At 38.8% G+C, this 13,575-nt stretch overlaps 1 protein-coding gene across 7 annotated transcripts in view; it reads left to right on the top strand.

The window, feature by feature from the left end:
• The window catches only part of FRMD4B (FERM domain containing 4B), a 373,681-nt gene extending 364,656 nt beyond the window's left edge, over positions 1–9,025 (top strand). For all 7 annotated transcript variants that reach the window (XM_063806908.1, XM_009445839.5, XM_063806907.1 and 4 more), the window contains 2 exons: positions 2,630–2,762; positions 7,307–9,025. In XM_063806908.1, the coding sequence (XP_063662978.1) occupies positions 2,630–2,762; positions 7,307–7,427 (254 nt within the window). In that variant the 3' untranslated portion in view covers positions 7,428–9,025. The remainder of the gene's footprint in view (positions 1–2,629; positions 2,763–7,306) is intronic.
• The last annotated feature ends 4,550 nt before the right edge of the window (positions 9,026–13,575 follow it).

The following is a 13,575-nucleotide window of genomic DNA, read 5'->3' as shown; positions in this document are numbered from 1 at the left end:
GTGTTAACTGAGGAAACTCAACATTCCTGGCTGCTAGCTTAGTAAAGGTGAGATGGAGGTAAAGCTTCCTGTTTCAGACCTGGTGTGAGCCTTGCTGACACCAGCAAGATGTGGCCCCACAGACCAAAAGGCATCACTCTTTAAAGAACTGCAGGGGTGGAATCAGTACTCCCAGAATTCCCTGCTGGAATTCCCCTCATTTCTGTCTCCACTTTAAAACTGCAGAAATGTATTACAACAGGCAGGCGTCATTCTCATGGAGTGATAAATTTCCGGTTATTTGCCAGATTAGTCCTGGCATTGTAGTCCCTTCCAGCCACCTGAAGGATCTCTCGGTGACTCAGTTTTAGTAATGGCAACTACCATTTGTTGGCAGCTTACTAGATGCCACGCACATTCAGAACATTACATGCACTCTCCTATTTAATGTATGCAACAGTTCTATATAGTGATTGCTATTGTTATGCTTATTGTTATCATCCTAATTTTGTAGCTTAGGCAACTCTGGCTACAGAGTTTAAATAACCCAAGTTCCAAAGCTACTAAGTGGTGGGATGGGGATTCTGGGGATTCTATCCTAGCTCAGCTCCTTTTTTTTTTTTTCTTTTTTAAAGAGACAGTCTCAGTCTGTCACCCACATTGGAGTGCAGTGATATTATTATACCTCACTCAGTCTCAAACTCCTTGGCTCAATGCGATCCTCCCTCCTCAGCCTCCCAAGTAGCTAGGACTACAAGTACACACCACCATGCCTGGCTAATTTTATTTTTTTGTAGAGACTGGGCCCTGTTTCCCAGGCTGGCCTCTAACCCCTAGCTGCAAGTGATCTTCCCACCTCAGCCTCCCAAAGTGCTGGGATTACAACCATGAGCCATCACACCCAGCCCCACAGCTCTAACATCTTAACCACCAAGGCTTAGAGCCTCTGATTTCAGTTTGGAAATGGCTTGGAAGCTCAAACTCAGAGTGTTGCATCTATTAGTCAACACCTCATGACATCCAGGGCCACAGATGAGTTTTGAAATGCGTTTGTCCCCTAGTGATCACAGGTACTTTGTGTGTATGAGAGAGAAGAGGAGTAGGTCTGAAGCCAGAAACAGGAAATGGAAAAAGGGCAGTGCTGGTTTTTGAGTCTTGAACGAGCATCCTGGCGTTGTGGTTACCTTGTCCATCCTAGGCGTGGAGCAGAACTGGTTTTATAGAGAGGACAACAAACGCCCAGTGATGAGGCATTTGTTGGGCTTCGCTCCCAAATTATGTCCTTGTCTTGTTCCAGTTCAGTTCCTCTGTAGAACTAAATCCCTTCTTCCTGAATTCCTTCCTGTGCTACTTACCACTTCGCCTCTTCCCCCAATCCACACCCCAACACATACACACTTTTTTAAGACAAAAAATAGCCTTGATCTTGCTAGCGGCCAGTGTTGTCTTTGGCTGAGGAATAGTCAAGTCTCAATAAGTCAACTTATGGAACACATTTCCTCCAAGGCCTCTGACAAACCCCGACTCATCACCTTACCTTTATAACACCATAGTGTGAATGGGAAGATTCTCGCAATATATGAGAATTGTTTTCTTGCTTGTCTTTTCAGTTATTTTAAAAATTATTTATGTGTTATTATTATTTTCTTTCTTGGGATAGGATCTCACTTGGTGGCCCAGGCTGTAGTGCAGTGGTGCAAACATGGCTCATTGTAGCCTTGACTTCCCAGGCTTGAGTGATCCTCCCACCTCAGCTTCCCAAGTTGCTGGGACTACAGGTGTGCACCACCATGCCAGGCTAATTTTTGTATTTTTTGCAGAGATGGGGTTTCGCCATGTTGCTGAGGCTAGCCTTGAACTCCTGGGCTCAAGCGATCCTCCCACCTTGACTTCCCAAAGTGCTGGGATTACAGGCTTGTGCCACTGAGCTGACCTAAAATTATTTTTATTTATTTATTTATTTTGAGACAGAGTCTCACTCTGTCACCAAGGCTGGAGTGCAGTGGTGTGATCTTGGTTCACTGCAACTTAAACTTCATGGGCTCAAGTATTTCTCCTGTCTCAGCCTCCTGAGTGGCTGGGATTATAGGCATGCGCCACCATGCCCAGCTAATTTTTGTATTTTTTGGTAGAGACAGGGTTTCACCATGTTGGCCAGGCTGGTCTTGAACTCTTAGCTTCAAGTGGTCCTCCCGCCTCGGCCTCCCAAAGTGCTGGGATTACAGGCATGAGCCACCACACCTGGCCCCAACCTAGATTATTTTTTGAATTGACAAATGTATCTTTCAATTAATCTTATTCTCAATAATAATATTAATAGTTATTTATTGAGTGCTTACTCTGTATCAAGTACAGTGCTAAAGATTTTCATAATTACCTTATTTAATCCTGGCATCATACCTATACAGAATATATTAATATTATTATCCCTACTCTATAGATGAGGAAACTGAGGCTTAAAGAGGATAAACTACCTGCCTAAGGTCACATAGCCCCGAAGTCACTAAATTGGAATAGGAACTCTTATTTCAAACCCTCTTAAATCTCTACTCTGACAAAGCTGATTGCAATGTAACTCTGAATGACCTTAACAATTTTTCGCTTTTAATATTTCCATTAATTTTATCTCTTTTTCCATTTTTATTTCCAGTGTCTTCTACCAATGCTTCCGGGAACTGGAGGACCCAGTTAACCATAGGGCTGTCGGATTACGAGACTCCAGCACATTCTTCTTACACCAGCTGCTATGGCAATGTCTATAATCCTTTACCCTCTCCAAGCAGGTGAGGAAGCAATGCTCGAAAATCCTAGGAGCCTGTTCCAGTTCAAAAGAATTCAGGGATCCTAATTTACAAACGTCAGATAATCTAGTTCAGGGGTTGGCAAACTCTAGCCTGTGGGCCAACTCCAGCTGCCACCTGTTTTGGTAAATAAAGTTTCATTGGAGAATAGCCACCCTCATTCACTTACATGTTCTCTATGGCTGTTTTTGCACTATGAGGGCAGAGCTCAGTAGTTGCACCAAAGCCAAAAATATCTGGCCACCATCAGCCAAAAAGTATCTGGCCTTTAAGAAAAAGTTTGCTAACCCCTAATCTAACTCATTGAAATTTGACCCTGGTCCTCAGTATTACATTGAATTCTTGTATATTTCCTCTGATGTTTACAAAGAACTACTTGCACAGACACCAAAGCCAAAAATATCTGGCCTTTAAGAAAAAGTTTGCTGCCGGGCACGGTGGCTCATGCCTGTAATCCCAGCACTTTGGGAGGCCGAGGCGGGCGGATCATGAGGTCAGGAGATCGAGACCATCCTGGCTAACACAGTGAAACCCCATCTCTACTAAAAATACAAAAAATTAGTTGGGCGTGGTGGCGGGCACCTGTAGTCCCAGCTACTCGGGAGGCTGAAGCAGGAGAATGGCGTGAACCCCGGACGCAGAGCTTGCAATGAACCCAGATCGCGCCAGTGCACTCCAGCCTGGGCGACAGAGCGAGACTCCGTCTCTGTCTCAAAAACAAAACAAAACAAAACAAAACAAAAAGAAAAGAAAAAGTTTGCTAACCCCTCATCTAACGCATTCTGTTCTTTAGTCTGTACATTGAATTCTGAGTCTGAAGCTTTTATTTTTTAAATTATGGTACTTGAAATCCTATTAGTGATATGTCCATTTAAGTCTCTTTTGAAACCTTGCAGGCAAAATCTCTCTACCCCAGGAAAGGCTGTTCATACCAAGGTTCCTTAGACAGTTGGTAGGCTGGATTTCAAACATTTGCTGCGTTTTTTATCTGATCCTACGTTTGTTATGAAGCAACAGACGCAGCCAGCTGTCCTGTTTGTCTGTAAAAGTAGTTCTTTGTAAACATTAGAGGAAATGTAGAAGAGCAATTTGTTAAAATTGATTTTTTTAAAAAATTGCAAACTCTGAATTACTTTTTAAAAAAATTCTTGTTATACACAGGAATTAAGTTTGAAGAGGTCATGTCTCCCTTTTACTTTCCCACAAAAGATAATCCACACCCATGGTACCAAGAAGTAGAGCATTTTCTGCTGTTTTTAGAATGTGTAGTTTTGATTTAAGTCATATTGCTTCAGACACAGACTACATACTAAGTTATACAGACTACAACTTATAAAGGTTTCTATGCTGGTAAATTTGAGAATTTAGCAGTTTCTTATTAAGACACTCACTGTTACAAGCAAATTGGAAATATTCAGCCCCAAATGCCTTTTTTTTTTTCCTCCACATTCAGTGGGAGTTTTTCTTGGCTTGAAATATTAAGCCAATTGTCTCAGCTAAACAAAGGCTATACTCAAAATAGAATTTTAATGAAAATATACTTCAGAGGATGTCAAATAGCTTGGACTTCTGTAAATAATGTTTGAAAATGAGTTAGGAGCAAGAACCAAAATGACTGGCCTAAAATTTGAGCCGAGCCCTTTCAGTTTACTTCTAACCATTTTTTAATAATATATTTGCAAATTATTTTCGTGTTTGTGTAATTTTACTTGCCTTTTTGTTGACTCAGAAATGATTATACAGTTTTTGGTGCATTACTCAGTTCTAATATCCTTAACACTACTGTCATTGGACTCAGGAAGTGTTAAGCATTTTTAGAGAAAATCTGTTTTTACCAAGTCTGCTCATATAGATCAGACAGCCCATGATGGCTTGATAGGGGATCAGAGGGGTCATAACACACAGGAAATTAGAAGCTATTTAAAGATCCCTATTGTGTGTTTGTGTATGCGTGTGCATATGTGAGCTCATGGTGGAAAATTTATAATAAAGAGATAAATAAGTAGGAAATAAATTAGCCATAATTCCACCATCCAGAGATAGCAGCTGTTAACATTTTGGCATATTTTCCACGTTTTTCTCTGTCCATTTAACATGGTTATAATGATATTGTACATACAGTTTTGCGTCTTATGTTGTACATGAAATTCTACATCTCCGTTTTTTAAAAAACTTAACATCATAACATAACCATGTTCCCATGTGTTTTAAAACTCTTTAAACCTTATTTTATATGACCAATATGATATTCCACTCAAATATACCCTACTTTACTTAGCAGCTCCTCATTTTTTGAAGGTTTTTTTGAGAGGCTTTTAGATTTTTCCTTCTTTTTTTTATAAAAGTACTGCAGCTATTTTTTTTTTCTTCCCAAGACGGAGCCTTGTTCTGTTGCCCAGGTTGGAGTGCAGTGACACGATCTCGGCTCACTGCAACCTCTGCCACCCAGGTTCAAGTGATTCTCCTGCCTCAGTCTCCCAAGTAGCTGAGATTACAGGCGCATACCACCACGTCTGGCTAATTTTTGTATTTTTAATGGAGACAGGGTTTTGCCACGTTGGCCAGGCTGGTCTTGAACTCCTGACCTCATGATCCACCCGCCTCAGCCTCCCAAAGTGCTGGGATTACAGGTGTGAGCCACGGCGCCCAGCCCAGTATTGCAGCTGTTAACATCTTTGTCCAAAATATTTGTCTGAATCCCAGATTATTTTCCTAGGATACATTCCAATAAGTAGAGTTAATGGATTAAATTGAAAAGTGTATTTTTTTAAGCTCTTGCCTTCCAGAAAGATTTGCCACTTTGCCTTTCCAGCCACGGAGATACAGAAGTACTTATTTCCATCCATTAGTTTATTTAGGATTCTTTTTAGGATACAGTCTGATCAATTTAACCTATTAACAGGGCAAGGATAATAACAATCATTCATAAAGCTTTATAAACTTGCTCTAAAATTCTGTAAATTGTTTTTATGAAATCATGGTTTTTAAAATAAGAGAGAAATTAGGTTTTACGATAAAGATGAAAAACTAGATTTTCCCGTTAAGCCAAAGATTTGAAATGCATAGCAACATATTAGTGTTTTGTTGTTTTTTTAAATAAAGTGTATATTATTTAAAGATCCTTTGCCCTAGAGTATCCAGGTCTTAAAATTATAGAAAGGTACTAATTTTTACAAATAAAATTTTTTTTCTAGTACAATTGGCATAATTGTCATTAGCATAAACTTTCCAAAGTAGAAATGTTGAAGCTACCTAGTATATAATACAGTCAAATTCTTGGCTCTACTGCTGCCAACTGTATTTTCAAATAACTTTTTTCTTTCACCTCCTATTTTCCATTCCCTTTCTCCTTTCCTATCTAACTCTATTACTAGGCAAAACCAAGGGCTTCTATCCCCAAGAATGGTTGTGTCTCCAGAAGTGAGATCAGTTGTAAATTCTCTTTTGCTAAGTGTAGCCAGCTGTAGTAAGTACAGTACCTCCAATCTGTGTGTTGCTTCTTGCATAGCAGGAGTTTTGCTTGCACTGACTGATGTGTGAAATTATGAAATCTGGCTTTGTTTTTTATGTTACATGAAAACACTAAAAACCTTTATTTCCAAAGCTCTTCTTCCAAAGACTTTAAAAAAAAAATCACCTTTACTAAAATACTTTGGAATGTAAAATAAAAAAGAAATCAACTAACTATCTAATCTCTCTTAACCTACCGTTACAATAATGGGGTTTTGCTTATCGGAATGGTTTGTATGATAGGATGCTCTCATTTGGAATTGCCATCTAAATATGCGTATGATTTTTAAATGTGATGCTGTGTCCTGGGTCACTTCCAATTTATGCCTGACCCATAAACCCTAGGGATATCATATATGTCCCTATGTGCCCCCGCCACCTTCTAAATACATTATTTTGTCCCTGAGGAAAGCATCTAGCATATTCCCTCAATTTGAAGAGTACTTAAAATGTGATTGTCACAATATACTTTTTAAAAAGTTAAAAATATAGCTGTCACACAAATAAAAATGGACATGGGCCGAAGATTTGTTTAACTCATTAATAAGTGAACTAGCAGGATGGTAAAGCTGGTTCAAAGAGACTCCGAGACACTGAAAGAGAGAATGTTGGAAAAGACTACTAAATTAGATACAAAACCAGTTAATGTCCTGTAGGTCAATAAAACTGTAACCATAATCTTTTTTACTAGACAAGTTATTTGTATTTCTTTGAGACAAAAATCTACAAGTTAACATGTAACTTAATACAATCTGGGCCCTGATCAATGAAACACAAGTTAAACAAAGGTATATCTTTCCAGAGAATTAAATAATCCTTTTTATGGGCCTGTTAAACAATGCTCCAGTATGACATTGAAAGAACATGCAGTCACCCTTCTCCTTTCCCTTATCTCTACGTTTTGGGAAATTTTTCTTAACAGTGCTTCCTACTAACTTCTTTAAATGTAGTAGTCTTTGTGCTGTGGGGACAAAAATATGGCCACAAGTAGTAACTTTTCTGGTTTTCTTTAATAGACAATACACAGAAATCAGTCAACTGGATGGTACAGATGGAAACCGGCTGGAAGACAACCTGGAGAGTAGTGAGCAGAGACTCTTTTGGCATGAAGATTCAAAGCCTGGAACATTAGTCTGAACTGCAGTTGGACCTCCTGACCAAGCACTGCGTTCTCACACTAGTGTGCCTTGCAAATTGTATTCGTCTTCCGAGAGGATGTTCGTTTTAGAAACCTAAAGACATCAAAGGTTGAAGAGAAGACTTAGTTGCCCTGGAAGTGAATCAGTGAATCACACACCAAGCCCCACAAAGTCCCTAAAGGAGGATTTGGCCTTTCAAACTCTAGGCACTAACGTAACTGTAGGGTCTGCCCACATGTTGAAGTATTGCCAAGAGAGGACTCAGTGTGAAGCCTTCATCAATAGCAAGCACTTTTTAAGGGAGTAAAAGTTGTTAAAGGCAAACCTCAAAAACATGAAAGGGCATTCAGGATGTACCATGGCAATAAGGACAGGGGAAATCTCAGAGCACAATTCAGCAGGATGAGAGAAGGGGAACCAGAAGCTCCGGAGTCATTGCTCACTTCAGAGTTTGAATTCGTGAGCTGACAAAGAGTAACATGCTCTTTCTACACAGACATGGACAATTTAGACAGTATTGGAAATTACTTGAAGCTGGATTTTCATGAAGTTCTGAATGAGTGTAAATGTTTTTTAGGATACTATAAAGAGTGATGTTTTTCATAAGCACCATAAAATGGGTTCTGGAAAAACTGATTACCGTAGCATCCTGTAATATAACTTATGGTAGCAGATTGGGGAAAATGAAGCAGCCCACTGAATAATTGACAAAGTCTGCTTGGAGAACGTTCTAAGGTACAATATCATGGAGCTCCTTTTTCCTTTCTCCACTAATTGCGTGATGAGCTATTGTTCTGGCTGGTAATTCTCCAACTCGGCTGTCATTTGAAGTGGCAGACTTAATATGGAAAGTTTTTATAATTATGAGTTTGAAAAAGCATTTTAAGATGATACAGAAAGTATCCAAAACAACAGAAAAAAAAAGCCACGTCATTTTAGATGAATTGCGTGCCTTAAAATGGTGAACGTTAGAAAATTAAACAAGTCTGGATTCCACAAGTAGTTCCAAGTCACCAAGTGACAAAAACAAGGTTAACGTTAAAAAAGAAAAACAACAACAACGACAAAAAACTCCAAGCTGCAGTGGATTTAATTATGAGGCTAAAACTACCTCATACTTTCCTTGGAAGAACTAATTAGCTATGGTTTATTGTAGGGTTTTGTTTGTTTGTTTTTTAAAGCAAATGATTTCCATATTCCAGACTGATCTTTTTTGTCATCTTTGCTTCAAAATTACATAAAAGGTGCTCCTTTCCCCCTTCTTTTATACAAGTTTCTTGTTCATATTGTGAATAGAAAAGTTTCTGAACAACTTTTTTGGAACATTTTCTATCTATATTCCAAAGCATGTAATATATACATAAAAACGATTTGTTAAACTGGTCCTTAGTCATTTGTATAATTAGAAATGAAGTTTGGGAAAAAATTTTGGAAAAAAGACAAGCAAAAAAAAAAATAACTTATTCCTTTTTTGCATATTTGTATAGCCTTCTAGAATCAGAAATAACCTTTTTGCATATTCTTTTATTGTTCTGACTTTTCAAGACCTATTATTTTTTTACATAGGTCAATAAACAAAAGGTGTGCTACTGAAAATGTTTACGTTTTCTTCCATTTATGTCAGGGGTTCATGTGAAGCAGGTCGCAGTGCTCTACTTCAAGTAATCATATTGGGCAAGGCTTCGGATTTTTATTTATAGTATTACCGTATTTTATTAATTCCGGGATGTACATTTTTAAATATTTACATTTAAAAACATGGTTCATCTTTTTATTGATGGCATATTCTACTTGAATTGGCAGTTTTTTCTTAATAGTACATTAAAAATAATGCTGTGTCTTACAATAAAGTTGCCTTAGAATTGATGAAATACGGTAGTTTGTCTCACTGAGGATGACTGATGAGAACTTTTAGGTTTTTTAATCTTGGGAATGTTGTTTATTTGTAGCAAGTAATTTATACTAATTTCACAGACTGGCAAACAGGTCTTCTAAATTCAAGAAATTAGTTCTCTGACATCCTTTAATCCTACATAATGTAGAGAAGGGAGTGGAAATGAAATATATTTCCATACAAGTATCTTGCATAAAATAACATTTTTCTGTTCCCGAAATGGTATGGTTACACTTGCAAGCATGCCTTGAAAGGGCAAATATAACTTGGCTCCCAAAGAGGAAAAGAAGGTATAGAAATGGAAGCTCAGGGCCAGGCATAGCGGCTCACACCTGTAATCCCAGCACTTTGGCAGGCCGAAGTGGGAGGATTGCTTGAGCTCAGGAGTTCAAGACCAGCCTGGACAACATGGTGAAACCCCGTCTCTATGAAAATACAAAAATTAGCCAGTCATGGTGATGTGTGCCTGTAATCTCAGCTACTTGGGAGGCTGAGTTGGGAGGATATCTTGAGCCCAGGAGGCGGAGGTTGCAGTGAGCCAGGATCGTGCCACTGCATTCCAGCCTAGGCAATAACAGACCTTGTCTCAAGAAAAAAAAAAAAAAAAAAAAAAGGAAGAAAGAAATGGAAGTTCAGCAATCCTACTGCATGGTTTTCTTCGTCTCTTTTGAGAAACATTTCTCAACTGCATTGGTATTAAACCAATTAAACTACGTTATTTATTAAAAGCCAAAAGTGACAAAAGTACATTATTCAACATGTACGTTTCCTCTTTTTTATTACAAAATACCATGGTTAAATGCAAAACCAAAATAGTACATAACAAAAACATAATCGTGCCCATTAGCCTAACGCTCTCAGATATAATAGTTAATTTATTGTATATTTGTTTGGATTTTTTTCTATGCATATAGTAATTTTTTAAAAGTCCAGCATATTACAAGTACAGTTTTACAACTTAGTTTTTTGTTTGTTTGTTTTGTTTTCTGCCTAATATATCTTGGGCCTCTGTATCAAGACATACTGATTTACCTCATAAAGATATATGTTTAACAAGGTGGATTTTTAAAATTGCCTCACCCTACTAGATGTTTATCTATTTTTCTATATTTGACAAAAATTTTCAAAATTCTTCCTTGTACTCACAACAGCTTAAATATTACAAGAAATAAAGATTCCGGAATTGTTTTAAACTATTAGTTTGGTCTGTTCTTAGGAACAAAGGCTCAGACTAAAGAGTTACTACAAAGGTGAGTCCTTAAAGAGCTTCCAGAACTGGAAGAATGACTTTCTTTGGTACAATAGGCAAGTTTAGATTATTTTCTAGAGTAGTGCTTCTCAAAGTAGTGAAAGACCAATTTTTAAAGATTCCAATCCATTGTGTACCTATAGTTTTATAAAGTAAAAGCAAATTACTAGAGGAGAAAAGCTAATTCAGAAAAAAATTGCTAGATTATTGAAAAAACATAAGAAAATACACATCCCTATGTATTATTAGATTCAGCAGACATAAAACTACTCTGTCAAGTTGGAATCAAAGTTTCTAAACACCAACTCTCAATTTCTGTACTTACCTTGCACCACGTTACAGACCACCCTTTAATAAGTGCTGACTTGGAGTTACGTCAAGGGAGGTACTTCATCCATGCTTATCAAGACAAGACAAACAGTAGTTGTCTCCTGTTATGTCACAGGGCATGGAGATGCAGTCCATTTCCAAAGACAAAATCTTTTGACATGTACACAAAGCCCAGAAGGTAATGAAAAGCTTCACTCCTTTTTCAGCTCAAAAGTTTAGCGAGCCTCTTACGTCCTGTTTCTCTCCTTTCTTCTTCTTTTTTTTTTTTTTAGATGGAGTCTCGCTCTGTGGCCCAGGCTGGAGTGCAGTGGCACGATCTCAGCTCACTACAACCTCTGCCTCCCAGGTTCAAGCAATTCTCCTGCCTCAGCCTCCCTAGTAGCTGAGATTACAGGTGTGCACCACCATACACGGCTAATTTTTGTATTTTTAGTAGAGATGGGTTTCACCATGTTGGCCATGCTGGTGTCGAACTCCTGACCTCAAGTGATCTGCCCTCCTTAGCCTCCCAGAGTGCTGGGATTACATGTGTGAGCCACCAGGCCCGGCCTGTTTCTCTGTTTTCATATGCCCCTCCTCTGGACTTCCCTGGGTCTTTTCTACTACTCTGTATCCCTTCCACCCCCATCCTTGTGCCACCTTGGAGTAGAAAAAAGAAAGTATGTCCTGCTGCAAAAACGAGTTGGCTTTTGTTGAATTCTAGTTCAGTGTGCTCCAGGCTGGTGTGCAAAAGTGCTTTATATGTATTTTCTCATTTAATCCCCACAACAGCCTAATGGGGTGTATAGTGCTAGATAATCTCCATTTTACAGAGAAAGAATCTGAGAATTAGAAAGGTCATGTAATTTACCACTATTAGGAGAAAAGCAGGAAGTAAATCCTGAGTTGGCATACTCCAAATACTAAGCTATGAATTCCTCATTCCGTGAATGCTATCCAGGAACAACTTCTCCATAGGAAGAGTGAAAGTAGCAAACATAACTTTTTAAACGGATTAATGAAAATTGAATGTATACATGCTAAGCCCAGTTCTTCTTGCTCATTGTTACTTCTTAAAGGTAACAGTCCTAATTTTCTTTCATTTACTAGTGGCAGAAGGGCTGAGTTAGGTCTAAATCCAAGCACAGGTCAAAATAACCCTTACCTAGGAAACTACCCAGTTTCAGGTGGTGCCCACTGGGCTGAATTATTGATTGCTAGTGGATCAAGTACATTATTTATTTCTAGTGGATCAAGTACATTTCTTAAATTGTTTTCTAGTCAATAAAATGTCTTACACTAGTAAATATACTTGTTAAAATCACAGATAATGATAATGAACTAAATATTGATCAGTGGCACTGTAAGTATCTATTGATCCTTCCCCATTTTGAATTGTTTAGGGGCAGTGTGATAATGTGAATTGTGAAATGCTCTTCTACAATGCCCTTGAGAAGCCCTCTCAAAATTCAGCCCTATCAGATGTATGGACCTGTGGGCTTCACCTTGATTCTCTTTGGAAAGAGTGCATCTGAGATTAATCTCAGATTGGAATCTGAGCCCACCATCAGAGTGTCCTTATACCACTGTCATCCTTTTCTGCCTTTGATGATTCTGGGAGAATCTGTCACCTCTGCAAAAGAAAATAGGAAGTGTGCGAAAGATCCATTTTGGCAATACTTACCTGATTGCTCTTCTTAACATTAAACACACACACAAACACATTCTATTTCCTTTTGCTTTTGAATATCAGATGCCTTGGCAAGAATGGTGTACTGGGACTAGGAGGGGGATGGGAGTTCACCTAACTTCTGAGTTTCATATAATTTTCTCTTCTTGAATGGTTATAACATTCATGTGAAGTACCCAAGGTTTAAAAGATCTGTGATTTTTCAACTGGAACTGTACCACACCCTGTGGGGCATCTGGAGACATGTTCTGGCTTCTCCTAATGATTTGAAGGGAACGAGGATCATTAAATATACTGCACCTAGGTGTGGTGGCTCATGCCTGTAATCCCAGCACTTTGGGAGGCCAAGGCAGGTGGATCACTTGAGTTCGGGAGTTCAAGACCAGCTTGGCCAACATGGTGAAACCCCATTTCTACTAAAAATACAAAAATTAGCAAGGCGCGGTGGCATGCGCCTGTAATCCCAGCTACTTGGGAGGCTGAGGCAGGAGAATCACTTGAACCCAGGAGGCAGAGGTTGTGGTGAGCCGAGATTATAACACTGCACTCCAGCCTGGGCAACAGAGCGAGACTCTGTCTCAAAAGAAAAAGAAAAACCATGTGTCCAACAAACATTAGGATACCAACTATGTGGCAGTCAGTCACTGTCCTAGTCAGTGGGGATACGATGGTCCCTGCTTTCCTGAAGCTTACAGGCCAATAGGGGAGAAAAAGAAGTAACCTCTCTCAGTAAGTTAACATGACAATCCTATGAAAGCCAAGGGTGGTGAGAGGGGTGGGGAGCTATAGCTGAGATTGTAGGGACACAATGGGCCCTTTTGGAAAGGTGATGCTTAAGCTTAGACTTGAGGATTGGTAAGAGAAGATACAATTAAGCAAAAAGAATAGAAGCTCTCTAGGGTTTAAGAGAATGACATATAACATTCGCCAAGGCTGTAAAGCCAGGAGAAGCTTGGCCAGTTTTAGAAACTAAAAGAATTTGAAGACAGATTATGCCAGGATTA

Source organism: Pan troglodytes, chromosome 2 (genome assembly GCF_028858775.2).
Source record: "Pan troglodytes isolate AG18354 chromosome 2, NHGRI_mPanTro3-v2.0_pri, whole genome shotgun sequence".
Classification (NCBI taxonomy): Eukaryota; Metazoa; Chordata; class Mammalia; order Primates; family Hominidae; genus Pan; species Pan troglodytes.
The sequence above is the reverse complement of the archived record's forward strand: the minus strand, read 5'-3'. Positions and strand labels throughout refer to the sequence as shown.